The sequence below is a fragment of the Lepidochelys olivacea genome (assembly GCF_965140295.1).
Source record: "Lepidochelys olivacea isolate rLepOli2 genome assembly, chromosome: 8".
NCBI lineage: Eukaryota > Metazoa > Chordata > Testudines > Cheloniidae > Lepidochelys > Lepidochelys olivacea.
The window spans coordinates 98,250,767-98,266,556 of record NC_140418.1 but is presented as its reverse complement, the minus strand read 5'-3'; the positions used below and the strand labels follow the sequence as shown (position 1 = coordinate 98,266,556).

Sequence of the window (15,790 nt, the reverse complement as noted above, 5' to 3'; positions counted from 1 at the left end):
GTCTCCTGACATCTAAATCTCTAGCAGTTCTCATATATATTAACTGTCTAATAGTTCCTGATCATTAGCAGAACATGATAAAATCCACTGTTCATGCTCTTAGGCATTGTCCACACTAGGGGGGAAAATGTTTTCTTACCACACGGTTAGTTAATGTGGCAACTAAAACGCAGTAGAAAGCTAGTGAAAGACAAATTGCCTTGTTTTCACTAGGATTCTACCTCTGTTTGCTACCAGTTGTTTGCTAACATGGTAAGAAAACACTTTTTGTAGTGTGGCTTCACTCATCTTCAGCTTATCTAGATCTGGATTTCAAGATGAGGTGTTGCAATGTTAGCTGACACATTCTAAGGGTATGTCTACACTACGAAATTAGGTCGAATTTATAGAAGTCGGTTTTTTTGAAATCGGTTTTATAAATTCGAGTGTGTGTGTCCCCACAGAAAATGCTCTAAGTGCATTAAGCGCATTAACTCGGCGGAGCGCTTCCACAGTACCGAGGCAAGCGTCGACTTCTGGAGCGTTGCACTGTGGGTAGCTATCCCACAGTTCCCGCAGTCTCCGCTGCCCATTGGAATTCTGGGTTGATATCCCAATGCCTGATGGGGCTAAAACATTGTCGCGGGTGGTTCTGGGTACATATCGTCAGGACCCCGTTCCCACCCTCCCTCCCCCCGTGAAAGCAAGGGCAGACAATCATTTCGCGCCTTTTTTGTCTGCTGCCAGCCAAAGATGTAAAGGATCGATGGAGTGGGTCAGAACAAGAAATAGACCAGATTTGTTTTGGACTCATTTTCCTCCTCCCCTGTCTAGATCACACTGCAGTCAGTCACAGAGAAGGCGCAGCGAGGTTAATCTAGCCATGTATCAATCAGAGGCCAGGCTAACCTCCTTGTTCCAATAACAACGATAACTTTGGTGCACCATTTCTTATTGGAACCCTCCGTGCAGTCCTGCCTGAAATACTCCTTGATGTACAGGCACACCCTTTGTTGATTTTAGCTCCCTGAAGCCAACCCTGTAAGCCGTGTCGTCAGTCGCCCCTCCCTCCGTCAGAGCAACGGCAGACAATCATTCCGCGCCTTCTTTCTGTGCGGATGCCATACCAAGGCAAGCATGGAGGCCGCTGAGCTCATTTTGGCAATTAGGAGCACATCAACCACCACACGCATTATCCAGCAGTATATGCAGCACCAGAACATGGCAACGCGATACCGGGCGAGGAGGCGACGTCAGCGCGGTCCCGTGAGTGATCAGGACATGGACACAGATTTCTCTGAAAGCATGGGCCCTGCCAATGCATGCATCATGGTGCTAATGGGGCAGGTTCATGCTGTGGAACGCCGATTCTGGGCTCGGGAAACAAGCACAGACTGGTGGGACCGCATAGTGTTGCAGGTCTGGGACGATTCCCAGTGGCTGCGAAACTTTCGCATGCGTAAGGGCACTTTCATGGAACTTTGTGACTTGCTTTCCTCTGCCCTGAAGCGCATGAATACCAGGATGAGAGCAGCCCTCACAGTTGAGAAGCGAGTGGCGATAGCCCTGTGGAAGCTTGCAACGCCAGACAGCTACCGGTCAGTTGGGAATCAATTTGGAGTGGGCAAATCTACTGTGGGGGCTGCTGTGATGCAAGTAGCTCACGCAATCAAAGATCTGCTGATATCAAGGGTAGTGACCCTGGGAAATGTGCAGGTCATAGTGGATGGCTTTGCTGCAATGGGATTCCCTAACTGTGGTGGGGCTATAGACGGAACCCATATCCCTATCTTGGCACCAGAGCACCAAGCCGCTGAGTACATAAACCGCAAGGGGTACTTTTCGATAGTGCTGCAAGCTCTGGTGGATCACAAGGGACGTTTCACCAACATCAACGTGGGATGGCCGGGAAAGGTGCATGACGCTCACATCTTCAGGAACTCTGGTCTGTTTCAAAAGCTGCAGGAAGGGACTTTCTTCCCAGACCAGAAAATAACTGTTGGGGATGTTGAAATGCCTATATGTATCCTTGGGGACCCAGCCTACCCCTTAATGCCATGGCTCATGAAGCCGTACACAGGCAGCCTGGACAGTAGTCAGGAGCTGTTCAACTACAGGCTGAGCAAGTGCAGAATGGTGGTAGAATGTGCATTTGGACATTTAAAGGCGCGCTGGCGCAGTTTACTGACTCGCTTAGACCTCAGCGAAACCAATATTCCCACTGTTATTACTGCTTGCTGTGTGCTCCACAATATCTGTGAGAGTAAGGGGGAGACGTTTATGGCGGGGTGGGAGATTGAGGCAAATCGCCTGGCTGCTGGTTACGCGCAGCCAGACACCAGGGCGGTTAGAAGAGCTCAGGAGGGCGCGGTACGCATCAGAGAAGCTTTGAAAACCAGTTTCATGACTGGCCAGGCTACAGTGTGAAAGTTCTGTTTGTTTCTCCTTGATGAAACCCCCCGCCCCTTGGTTCACTCTACTTCCCTGTAAGCTAACCACCCTCCCCTCCTCCCTTTAATCACCGCTTGCAGAGGCAATAAAGTCATTGCTGCTTCACAGTCATGCATTCGTTATTCATTCATCACACAAATAGGGGGATGACTACCAAGGTATCCCAGGAGGGGTGGTGGAGGAGGGAAGGAAAATGCCACACAGCACTTTAAGCACAGCACTTTAAAAGTTTACAACTTTAAAATTTATTGTATGACAGCCTTCTTTTTTTTGGGCAATCCTCTGTTGTGGAGTCGCTGGTTGGCCGGAGGCCCCCCCACCGCGTTCTTGGGCGTCTGGGTGTGGAGGCTATGGAACTTGGGGAGGAGGGCGGTTGGTTACAGAGGGGCAGCAGTGGCAGTCTGTGCTCCAGCTGCCTTTGCTGCAGCTCAACCATACACTGGAGCATTCTGGTTTGGTCCTGCAGCAGCCTCAGCATTGAATCCTGCCTCCTCTCATCACGCTGCCGCCACATTTGAGCTTCAGCCCTGTCTTCAGCCCGCCACTTACTCTCTTCAGCCCTCCACCTCTCCTCCCGGTCATTTTGTGCTTTCCTGCACTCTGACATTATTTGCCTCCACGCATTCGTCTGTGCTCTGTCAGTGTGGGAGGACAGCATTAGCTCGGAGAACATTTCATCTCGAGTGCGTTTTTTTTTCTTTCTAAGCTTCACTAGCCTCTGGGAAGGAGAAGATCCTGTGATCATTGAAACACATCCAGCTGGTGGAGAAAAAAAAAGGGACAGCGGTATTTAAAAAGACACATTTTATAAAACAGTCGCTACACTCTTTCAGGGTAAACCTTGCTGTTAACATTACATACATAGCACATGTGCTTTCGTTACAAGGTCGCATTTTGCCTCCTCCCACCGCGTGACTACCCCCTCAACCCTCCCCCCTCCCCGTGGCTAACAGCGGGGAACATTTCTGTTCAGCCACAGGCAAACAGCACAGCAGGAATGGGCTATACTGAGTGTCCCTGAAGAAAAGCACCCTATTTCAACCAGGTGACCATGAATTATATCTCACTCTCCTGAGGATAACACAGAGAGAGAAAGAACGGATTTTGGTTGAATGCCAGCAAACATACACTGCAATGCTTTGTTCTACAGTGATTCCCGAGTATGTGTTACTGGCCTGGAGTGATAAAAGTGTCCTACCATGAAGGACGAAATAAGGCTGCCCTCCCCAGAAACCTTTTGCAAAGGCTTTAGGACTACATCTAGGAGAACCGCAAATGCCAGGGCAAAGTAATCCTTTCACATGCTTGCTTTTAAACCATGTATAGCATTTTAAAAGGTACACTCACCAGAGGTCCCTTCTCCGCCTGCTGGGTCCAGGAGGCAGCCTTGGGTGGGTTCGGGGGGTACTGGCTCCAGGTCTAGGGTGAGAAACAGTTCCTGGCTGTCGGGAAAACCGGTTTCTCCGCTTGCTTGCTGTGAGCTATCTACAACCTCCTCCTCCTCCTCATCTTCTTCGTCCCCAAAACCTGCTTCCGTATTGCCTCCATCTCCATTGAAGGAGTCAAACAACACGGCTGGGGTAGTGGTGGCTGAACCCCCTAAAATGGCATGCAGCTCATCATAGAAGCAGCATGTTTGGGGCTCTGACCCAGAGCGGCTGTTCGCCTCTCTGGTTTTCTGGTAGGCTTGCCTCAGCTCCTTCAGTTTCACGCGGCACTGCTTCGGGTCCCTGTTATGGCCTCTGTCCTTCATGCCCTGGGAGATTTTCACAAAGGTTTTGGCATTTCGAAAACTGGAACGGAGTTCTGATAGCACGGATTCCTCTCCCCAAACAGCGATCAGATCCCGTACCTCCCGTTCGGTCCATGCTGGAGCTCTTTTGCGATTCTGGGACTCCATCATGGTCACCTGTGCTGATGAGCTCTGCATGGTCACCTGCAGCTTGCCACGCTGGCCAAACAGGAAATGAGATTCAAAAGTTCGCGGTTCTTTTCCTGTCTACCTGGCCAGTGCATCTGAGTTGAGAGTGCTGTCCAGAGCGGTCAGAATGGAGCACTCTGGGATAGCTCCCGGAGGCCAATACCATCGAATTGTGTCCACAGTACCCCAAATTCGAGCTGGGAACGTCGATTTAAGCGCTAATCCACTTGTCAGGGGTGGAGTAAGGAAATCGATTTAAAGAGCCCTTTAAGTCGAAATAAAGGGCTTCACTGTGTGGACGGGTGCAGGTTTAAATCGATTTAACGCTGCTAAATTCGACCTAAAGTCCTAGTGTAGACCAGGGCTAAGTGGTCTATTATAGACTGTGTTGTCTTACACATCTTTAAATCTTAAACTAGAACAAAGCCTTGAAGTTCAGTCACAAACATCATTCCGTGTTTGTTCAACCTCCTGTGTTGATCTTTTCAGCTTATCTATCATGTCATGTTTCTAAATTGATGTTTTCGACACTTTCCAAAAGGGTTACTTTAGATTTTGGACAGTTTTACAGAGTTTTCTTGCTGCGGAAAGAAAACATACCTTACAAATTTCAAGCAATATGTAAATCCGTTCTCAGGGGTAATTATGCAACATACTAACATGTTCAGTTGTAAGTGAGTTTATCTGCAGAAGCATTCATTATGTTAAACAAACAAACCCTGAAAATACTAGTTTAGTTTTAAATCCTAGTTTGGAATGTCTAAGGTAGTCATTCTGGGCTCTGTAGCTGCCTCCTGGGGGACTGTATCCGCCCAAATAATGGGGCAATCCTTACTTCCTGGAAACAAATGTGGTTGGGTTGCATTTTCCTGTGTTTCCTGTGCACTTACGTCAAAATCTACTTTCAGAGACAGTGAAGTAATTCCATTCTCAGATAGTTTGTATGGATTTACACAGATGTAAATCAGTGAATAATTTGGTTCAAAATTACTGTTTAAATATAAAAATTAAGAATTCTAGATTTTTTTCAAATTAAATTATTCACTTTGAGTTGTTGCTAAAAACAAACAAAACCGAACCCTAACTATTGCTGATCTTAGTTTTTGTAACTATTCTGCAAAACACAATATTGATAAAAATATGAACTTTGTGATCAGTTCTCTTTTCTATGATATATATTTTAATGACTTAGAGGCCATATACTACATATTCTCAATTAGCTGCATACCTTTCCTTAGGTGCAGTTCAGGTGGATGAAGCAATTAAACTAGCTGATGGTGGTGGTCTATATGTACTGTATTTAAGTACTATGTACTTTAGGGACCCCATATGCAGAATTCCAGTGGGTACTACCTGTGGCGCACAGAATTCACTCTCTGTTTTATTCCCAAATGGCTGAAATGTTTCTCTTCAGACTTCTACAAAAAAAGTTGTCTTTGGGCAAGGCTAAGATTGGAAAGCTTTTGTTCTAAAGATCGCTATTTGGAAAAGTCAAGAGTCTGAAGACCAGGACTTAGAACATAATACAACTTTAGCTGTAGCAGTTGTTGCTTTAGCTATGTTTGTTGCTTACACAAACAACTGAGTATGTCTGGTGACGGCATAGACAAGCTTATTTGTCTATGACTTAAAAGGGTAAGTCTTTGCTTTACAATTAACTCCAGTTCTTACCTGAGTTTTCACCCAATCCGTCCAACCATCTGCACAGAAAACCCTTGGACCTGGGTTTGGAGGTGCCTTAAACCTGGGCTAGTTTACCAGCTTTTGGGAAGGTGGGAGAGGAGAGATTTATTTATAACCTGGTCTATGCTCTAACTTGGGCTGCAACCCACTCACTTTGCTGTGAGGGCACAGGCAAAAATCAGTTGAGTGCTGATAGTCCCGTTCCACAGTTCTCCCCAAAGGATGGACAAGTTCTTCCATAACTGATTGGAAAAGAATTCTAGAGAGTCTCAACAGAAAGAACTGTGGGATATTTCCCCTTCCCCTCCTCTCCCTTCCAACACGTACGCGCACACACGGGCAAGTGCAGAAACAGTGGTGACATAGTAATGTGGGTATGGTTTTGTTGTGGGGATGATCACCCCTGGGCTGGGCTAAGCTGGGCTCTCTGCCAATCATACAGGTTAACTCTTCAGTGGAAACATACCCCAAGCAGTCAGTTGTTGTCTTTCTCCCTTTCCATATTCTCTCTCTCTCTCTCTCTCTCTAACCCCCACCTCCTTGCACATATCCTGGGTCTGGGTCTTCAACACTGACCAGAGCTCTGTGGACTCACTTAGGGGCTTGCCTACATACAGGTTTGCACTGAAATACCTGAACTTGTTTTAATTAACATTTTTTGTTTTATTGCAAATCTGCGTGGATGTTCTTATTTTGGAAAAAGTGTCTCACTTCTATTTTGCTCAGTAGTGAAGTACTTGCTAGTGTGCTAGTGTCCTAGTGTGAGCACAGCTTATATTGGCAAAACTCACTGCGTTTTTGCCAGTATAGCTTATTACAGCCCCACGAAACAAAATAATCTGTAACTGGCCAAAGTACAGTTTTGCCCATGTACCTGTGTCTGCACCAGGGGCTTTTGCTGGCACAGTTGTGAATTAAGGGATTGTACTCTTTCATATTCCTGAGTGACATACCTGAGCTGGTAAAAGTTTGAAGTGTAGACCTGGCCTGGGGCGTACTTAGCAGCTGAGTATTGTACAGAAGTCTAGCTTTCTACACAGTATTTCAGCTTTCCCCAGTGAAATCAACAGTGACCCTATACATAGAGGTTATTTCAATTTTGAAATGGATCAAAGCATAAGTTTTGATCTTATGAAGTTGCATCTTACTAAAAATGCCAGAAATTAGCCTAATTCTGTACTATATGAGTTGCATTTTGTGCAGGTCAAAAGTAACTTAATGGAAGGCCAGCTTTACAGTATATGTACGCAGTTAGGATGTTTCTGGAAGACACTTTTGCACTCTCACTGCATGAAAAGTCTTACCTCACTGCTGGTTCTTATAAATTCTGATTGAGCTGCAGCTTAATTTATATTATACTTCCTTGTCACTACATCTGCCTCAAAATAACTACATTGTGCTTGGGAAAAAATTGGTCTCCATGTAGTGAAAATATTATTTTGGCTGGCTATAAAATTCGCATTTTTCTCAGTGAAAGAACATTGCTGCAATATGTATAAAATACAAAGAGCACCAAAAATTGACAAGGAACAAACAGGATTAACCAGCTCATAAGTAATGTAACAACATCTGCAAAAATAGTAGTGTGTTCAAAATGCTATTTAATTCTCTCTAGGAAGAAATCATTGTGGTATCTGGATTGTGGGTATATATTTCTGCTGTGTTCCATGAGGAGGGGCTCCATTTCACTGATTGTGCAACTTAAAGGTGGCTTTCTTAATAGAAGAACATTTTGGCAAGGTGTGGTAGTATCCAGATATCAACACTTCTTAATATGTTGTGAGGCATGAGGCCAAAGACCCAATGTTCTTTTTCTTAACTTAAATTTCTTGTATGGTTTTTCAATTATAAATTATTTGAATCATTGCTCTTATAAAATCTTTGATTGGAGTGGGGAGGGAATTTAGTATGCCAAATGAATTATTGGTTACTCTGAACAACTAGATTTGCAAGAGTGGGACTTCAATGAAAGAGAGTGAACTACATTTGATGGACTACTACTGGAAGGAGATACTATAGTGATGAATGTGGTATAACATTCTGCATAGAACAGAATAGAAATTAATTGGTTAATATTAACTGTTGACTTGTTTTCATTGGAAATATTAATACAAATGTGTCACTTATAACATTAGAGCAGACACTAAAGGGACATGACCAACTTGAAGTAGTTTTATTTTTCGTAACATAACTGTAATTGCTGTTTCTATGCCTGGTCCTGAGTCTCCCTGCTGATTTTTGGGAAATGTGATTGAGAAACCGTAAAGCACTTGTTTTTCTACACAAGCAAGAGAGTATTGAGGTCGTGACCCTGCAAAGTTAGTTAACTACTTGCGTAAGTGTTAAGGACCTCTTCTGCAAATAGATGTGCGACTTTGGAGTCCTCTAATCAGAGTCCTGGTGAAGTGAGTGAAGTTCCTTATAGCAGTGGTCACCAGTCTGTAAATCCCGATCAACTGGTCAGTCCTGGAGACTCTCCCAGTTGATCGCGATGTCCAGGGGTGTAGTGGGGCTGCTGCTAAGCCAGGCTCCCTGTGGGTCCGACGCTGCTCCTAGAAGCAGCCAGCGTGGCCCTGTGGGGGAGAGGCAGGGGTCTCCGTGTGCTGCTCCTGGCCTGCAAACACCGCCCCCGCAGCTCTCATTGGCTGGGAACTGTGGCCAGTGGGAGTTGTGGGTGCAGCGCCTGCAGAGGGGGGCAGCCACATGTTCCCTCCTCCTCCCCCCAGGGGCCACGGGGTGTGTTGGCCCCTTCTGGGGGCAGCGGAGAGCTGGGGCAGACAGGGAGCCTCCCTTAGCCCCACTGCGCTGCTGCCCGAGGTAAGTGCCTCCTGGCAGGAGCCCACACCCCAGCCCTGAGCCCCACCCCGGAGCCAACATCCCATGCCCCCTCCTGCACTCCCAGCGCTGAGCCCCCTCCCAGAGCCTGCACCCTGAACCCTCTCCTGCACCAAGCCCTTGCTCAAGGCCTGAGCCCCCTCCCAGAGCCAGCATTCCATACCCCTTTCTGTACCACAATTCCCAGCCCTGACCCCCCTCCTGGAGGCAGCACCCCAACACTCTGCCCCAACCTGGAGCCCCCTCCTGCACCCAAAGTCCCTCCCAGAGCTTGCACCCCTCACCCTCTCCTGCACCCCAACCCTCTGTCCCAGACTCAGCCTGAGGCCAGTGTAACTGGATCCATCGATTCACAAGATTTATTTTATAACAGTGACTCATGCAGTTACACTTTTTTTTTCTCCCTCCAATGTGAGGTGATCTTAAGAAGTCCCTCTTATTTATGTCATTCCCCTACTAATCAAGGGACTTGGATTGCTAGTTATGGGCTGGATGGGATTTCTGCAGCCTGCAGCTGCTGCTGCTTGCATCCAACAGAGGGAGATACAAGCTCCATAGTGCTTTCCCATCTCCTGGCCTAGAGTTTAGGATCCAAGCTCTTGGATTCCCCCAGGGCAACCTAGTCAGATGATCTCAGGCATTGTCTGTCTGCAATGCAGCATTGCTTGTGTTCTAACTTTCTGTGCCTGAGAGGGGAGTCCCTCTATGTACATTTTCAAATATAGGGGCTAACACAGCTTCTTTCAGCAGCTGATACTATCCCTTTGCTCTATTCCCCTATCTTGTGCCTTTCTTCTTTGCCCCAAAGTGGCAGTGCTTTCAAGGAAATCTGCACAGAAAATGTATATTTAATATACATTCTAGATTAAGCATTTGTCTTCGTGTAATTAACGTTGCAAACAGTCTTTTAAATAAACAAACCTATTTTTGCTCCCCAAACTTTGGCTTGGAAACCTAGTTTGGTTTGAAAACTGCTATATTTATTCTGATGGCAAAGGATGCTTCTCCTACGTTTGAAGAAAAGCTGTTTGACAGATTGAGTACAGGTTATAAAACAAACTAAAAACTCATCCCCACTCACCCAAAACATTGACCTGACTTGAAATTTTGACTCTAGCACTTCTTGGTCTGTCTCTAGCTCAAAAGCACTTTTAACTATCCCTTCATACTTTCTGTATAGTTAAATCTCCTTAAACTCATGCCTTGGTATTTAGAGATAGTAGGTTGTAATTTATTAGTGATTCTTGTAGTGGATGGTTTGGCGCCCAGTTCTTCTCTCATTGATGCCGATAGGATTTCTTTGCTATTGACTTAAGGGGGAACCTAATATATATGAGCATGTTGCACTATATTGCCTGGTTGCAGCTTAGAAAGAAAATAGGGCTATTTCAATAGCTGACAGCTATTGAACCTCTTACTCTGGCTCAAGTAATAATATATGCCTGAATTCTTGACTGGAAAGATGAGGGTTTCAGGCTTGGCTCTAAGGAGTATTAAATGAGAGGGACTGCCTCTCTGTAGCTCAGGTTGCAACCACAGCCCTGTTACAGCTCCACCTTCCAAAAAAACTCCTTGCTTTCATAGTTCTAGGATTAATTCCTGTTGATGACTAGAATGTTCTTTGACAATTAAGTACTAAAAAAAAGAAACCTTCTGGACATTTTTTCAAGGGTCTAATGTTTCTTCGTGCTCCCTGATCTGTCCATATTACACCACAGTATTTGAAACCTCGGTAGATTTTTGTAAATGGCTTCCTGCATGAGCCAGTGCCAGGACTAGTAAAATGTTTGACATTGACTCTATTTGAAAACTAGACATGAGTCTCTGTCAATGAAATGTAGAATGGGGGGAGGGAGAGTGTGGAGACAGATAAGGTAAGAGAATATTTTCTTTGTTTACCTCAAACCAGACCTCTGCTCCCTGATCTGTTAATTATGCTTCCACCTGAATTCCCCATATAAATGCTCCTTGATCTATGACAGGAGTGTACCAGTCCCTTTTCTAGATGGGGATACTAAACAATAAAGGTTCAATAACTTGGTTGGGAGGCAGGGTAGCCTAGTAGGTAGACATGAAAGCAAGCCATGTGGGCTCTGGTCAGGAGCCTGACGTTCAGATTGCTCTGACTAGATTACTGACATTTGGAGCGAAGGTCGACTGTGCTGCATGTGTACCTTGGCTATCTAGGGAGCTTATTTAGGGCTTCTCTATGTGGAAAATTTATACCACCATTAGCTAAGCTGTGAATTAAAGAGGTATAGTTATGCCAGTATAATTGCCTATGTGGGCATTCTTATTCCAGGATAAGATGGAACCTTTTCCAGTTTTGCTTATGTCACTTCAGAAGCAGTTTAAGCTAAGTCAAAAAGCCATTCTTGTTTCAGAAAAAGTGCCCACAGGGGGTTATGCTGGTATAACTATTGTGGTTTAACTATGCTGCTGTAAGTTTCCTAGGTAGACAAGCCTTTATTTTTGTACAGTCCATCTAAAAGGTGGGGCTTTTTATGATGTTAGGTGGAAGGTCGTTCGTGAGACTGTTGGGAGTGAAAGGACCATGTTATGGAGTCACTATTTTGCCTTTTCTCATATCCTCATGCTCAGTTCGACTTGCGTCTGCTCCTCTCCACTTGATTTAGTGGATGAGTATATGGACCCCTTAGTCTCTTTCTTCAAGAAGTTTTATATGTGGTTTGATGTGTGCTTTATTGACTCTCTATTGTGTGACACCTTTAGAAGAGCTACTATCCTATGCCATGACATTACCTCCTAACATACTTAACACCCGAAAACAGACCGTTGTGTGTTATGGTTTCTTTCTTCCTGTGCTATATGGAGTACAACCTCTGTCATAGCGGTAGTTTTATTTCACCAGTCCATAAAACTTTACTCCAAAACGTTTACTTCTTTCCAGATTGTCTTGAATAATTTTTTATGTGAATTCTTAGTAAGATTATTAATCGAATTAATCTGTCCTCTCTTTCAGTCAAAGGACAAAATGATGAGAGGATCACGAAGAGGGTGTGTTAGACTCAGAGTAAGTATTTTCTCTTATGTTTCTTAACACCTTACAACATGGGTAATGTGGTTTTACTGGATAGGGTACTGGACTGGGGACTTGAGAGACCTAGGTTCAGTTCCTGACTCTGCCACAGGGCTGCTGGTTTACCTTGGGCAAATCACTTGGCCCCTCCTTGGCCTCAGTTTCCCTATATGTAAAACAGGCATAACAATACTTACCTCCTTCATCAAATGCTCTGAGATCTATGGATGAAGAGCTGTATAAGAACTAGACAGTATTGTGATCCACTGACCATGTACAATGAGAAAATCACATGCTTTTGGTTTTTACTTTTTAGATCGTTTGAGAGAGTGAGCTTAGGCCCAAAATGCCTGCTGAACTCTCACACTATCTACCTAAAAATGATTTTCTCTGTCATTCTGATCTGACATGATCTCTGTAATATTGCCACTTTGTCTTTCTGCCCTTTTTTATGCCATTCAACAATACCTGCCTCTCGACAGTGCTGTTATACGTAGTGTCACAGCATCAGACAGCTATTGATCTGAGGTGGTAAACAGAAAGCTGAGCAGAAAAAAGGAGTGTGGGGGAAGGAAGAGCACAGCAGGCAAAACGAAAGAATTTTCAGCTGATGGGGAGCAGTGTGAATTGAGTAGATGGGGAGACCCAGTTAGCTGCATCAGAGAATCTGAGTGTATCTGTGTTGAGGCATTTGTGCTTGAAGGACTCCCTGTGCTGTGAGGCCGCTGTGCTGAGGGGAACCCTCGAGCATCTGTAATTCTCTGCAGACACTGAGCTTCTCCCCTCCACCTCTCACAAGTTCTCTCCCCAACCTTCAGTCCCAACAAGCAAAACCACTTCCCTTACCTCTCCATTTGTACTCATCCCCATCCCTCCTGGTACACCTAGTGCAAATGCAGTCATACCATGGGGAGCTGAGGGGGAGTGAGCAGATGTGTCAGGGAAGAGTGAACAGAGATGTGAAGGAACCTGTGAAGCTATGTGGAGAGCATGGGGCAAAGGGGGTTTCATGCTGAGGGTCTGGAGTTAGAGAAGTGGACGAAGGGGAGCTGTACTCTGACACACTGTTCCATTGTGTTGGAGCAGAGCTCTGCTCCTTGCTTCTGTTCCATTCCCTTTGTGTCTAAGATTGCAGGTGGATTCCTGAGAGCCCACTAAAGGGATTTGGGGAGTCCCAGTATCCTGATGCTCATGCAGGGAGGTCATCGGACTGAGAGAAACAACTTCAACTCCATATTTCCGTGTTTAGTGTTTTGTGTCCTGTTGGCTTTTTAATTCTAACCTTTTTAAAGGCAATATGCACTTGAACCACTCTCTGCAAAGTAAACGTCATCTTGACAAATCTTTGTCTTGAAATGCTATCCTATGTGAGAAAGCACTTATTCTCTGAAAAGCCTTTTATGCCCATCTTCTGTCTTTTCTCAGCCCTGGTGGGGGTGAGTTGTAAATTTATCAGACTATGTCTATGCTTACGGCAGCATGTAGAGTAAGTACACTGCCCGCACCTGTGAGTGGGGTGGAAAAGGGGGACTATGCTGGGCCACCCTGCCTATGGTCAGTCTGTGGCATCAGCCCCACCTAACAGTTAAGGGGGTAGAGGAATCCAGCTCCTCCGACTCCCCTGAATTCTAACTCAGGGGCCCTCTCTAAGGAAGGCACCCACTATCTGCAGTCCAGCTAACACTCTCTCCTGTGCCTTTTCCTGCCACTCTGTACCACCTCAGGATGCATTGTGACTTGCAGTTGTTCTTTGTCATCCAGCCCACGAGCCTCAGCAGGCTAGGGAGTCTTGACTTTGTGCATTGGTTCCCTCCTGGGGATACCTGTCTGCAGTAGTCCCTCTTTAGCCATGAATACAGGCCTGTCTCTCTCTGCCCACCACCCTGCTGTGCTGAAGAGACTCCCTTTTAAACTTCTTCTCCAACTGGAGCATGCCCATCAGGCATTCTGGAGTTTGTTCCCTAGCCTATGGGCTATCTGGAAGGCATAAGGTTGTGAGGCCAAATATCACCTCATAATTTGTGGGTTTAGTGTCTTTCATGGTATTTATACAGTGGAGGGGTGCATGATCAATTATCAGGAGGAAGGGATTTTCCTGTAGGTAATACCACAATGCTTTTATGACCGCCAAGGTCTGTTTTTCTATGATTGAGTAGGCCCTCTTGTGGGAATAGTTTCTGGTCAATGTAGCATATTGGATTTTCTTCCTCATTAAAGTCTTGGGATAGCAGTGACTGTTGCCCCACATCTGAAATGCCTATGTGGAGTATGAACAATCACATGAAGTCCGGGAGGAAGAGGACCAGTTCACTGCTCAGGCAGTCTTTCAAGATCCTGAAGGCTTTGTTACAGACCTCAGACCAGGTGATCATCTTGGAGATAGAGTTCTTCACTTGAGTGAGTGAGGGGTGCAGTTATTGTGATGAAATGGGGTATGAACTGCATATAGTAGCTAGCCAGACTCCAAAATCATCTAACTTGTTTCCTTCCTGCATCTTTCTGGACAGGGGATGATGACTCTCACAGACCTTTTGTCTGCGCTCTGTTGTGAGGTTGACAAAACAGATGGGTTCATCTTGGTTGTGACTAGAATGTGGAAGGTAAAGAGTGGACCATCTGCAATGTATGAGTCCATTGGGGCAGCTGAAGCCCTTCCCCCCCTCAAGGGAATTCTCTGGCCCTGGGATAATGGTGCATGGGGACTTAGCTCTGGATCAGGGGGTAATGGGTTTATGAATAAGCTCTTGCTGTCTTGTCAGGGCTTCAGAAGACTTGTATGATAAACCAGGGTCTCTTTGTTCTTCCCAGGTTGTCGGATCTCGTAATCCACTGCTGCTACCTGGTGTACTACCTCAAAGGGTCCTTGCCATTAACTTTGATTCCAAGCTAGGCAGCAACAGCAATATTCTGTCTCCAGGTTGGCATTTGTGTGGATGGACGCCCCTATTATAGGCTTGTTCTTGACAATTTTGGGCCTGTAAGGGGCAAAAGTCCCTGGTGTCTTCAGCTTCTCTCAGAGCTGGAGAATGTGCTTTATTCGTGCAGTGACTCTGGGAGAAGCAAGATCCCAGGTTTACCAGCTAGATGTAGAATCCCCTGGGGTTGTCTCCTATATAACAACTCAAAGGGTGAGAACCCCATAGACGCTTGTGAAACCTTGTGCACTGCAAATAGCAGGAGCAATAACAAGTGATCCCTGTGGTGAGGCTCATCAGCCACAAACTTTATCATCCCTTTCAGGGTCCTGTTGAAGTGTTAGATTAGTCTATCTTTTGGGGGTAGTAGACAGATGACCTGGAGATTTGATTTTTCAGTAGCTCACATATCTTTTTCATCAGTTGTGATATGAAGCTCATCTCCTGGTCTGTTTCTGTGGGGATCCCTGCCCTCACAAAGACTATCATGAGTTCCATAGCTGTGGTCACCACATTGGTTGTGTGAAGCGGAATGGCCTCAGAATACCATGTGCTATAATCCATGATCAACAATCCTTGAGGTGCTAGGCCACTACTTGATGGCAGGCCCCTGGTGGTGCTTTTCCCTCTGGAAGTACTGTTGGTATGTCTCCGAGAAGAATGACTGCCTTGACCTTATTATAGTTTTAGGCATCCTCGTATCTAGCACCCTATATAGGTTGCCTGGGCCGGCCTTGTCAGATATGGAGTCAAGAGTATGGCCCGGTGGCCATGCTACCATGGTGGCCACAATGTTCAAATGTTACCAAGAAGGTTCCGGGTCATCCTCTGGGCCTGTCTTCATCAGCCTGGCTAGGATCCCTGGCATCAGGATCACCCTAGGGCAGTACAACTCAAAGTGGTTGTACGCGGACCAGTGCCGGTCCGCGAGCCATCGGCTGCCGGTCTGCGCGCACATTGGAAAAA

The 15,790-nt window shown here is 45.8% G+C and overlaps 1 protein-coding gene across 4 annotated transcripts in view; it reads left to right on the top strand.

Moving 5' to 3' along the window:
• Positions 1–15,790, top strand: part of OSBPL9 (oxysterol binding protein like 9) — a 142,354-nt gene that overhangs the window by 6,351 nt on the left and 120,213 nt on the right. For all 4 annotated transcript variants that reach the window (XM_084637620.1, XM_084637614.1, XM_084637616.1 and 1 more), the window contains exon 2: positions 11,853–11,903. In XM_084637620.1, coding sequence (XP_084493746.1) covers positions 11,853–11,903 — 51 coding nt within the window. The remainder of the gene's footprint in view (positions 1–11,852; positions 11,904–15,790) is intronic.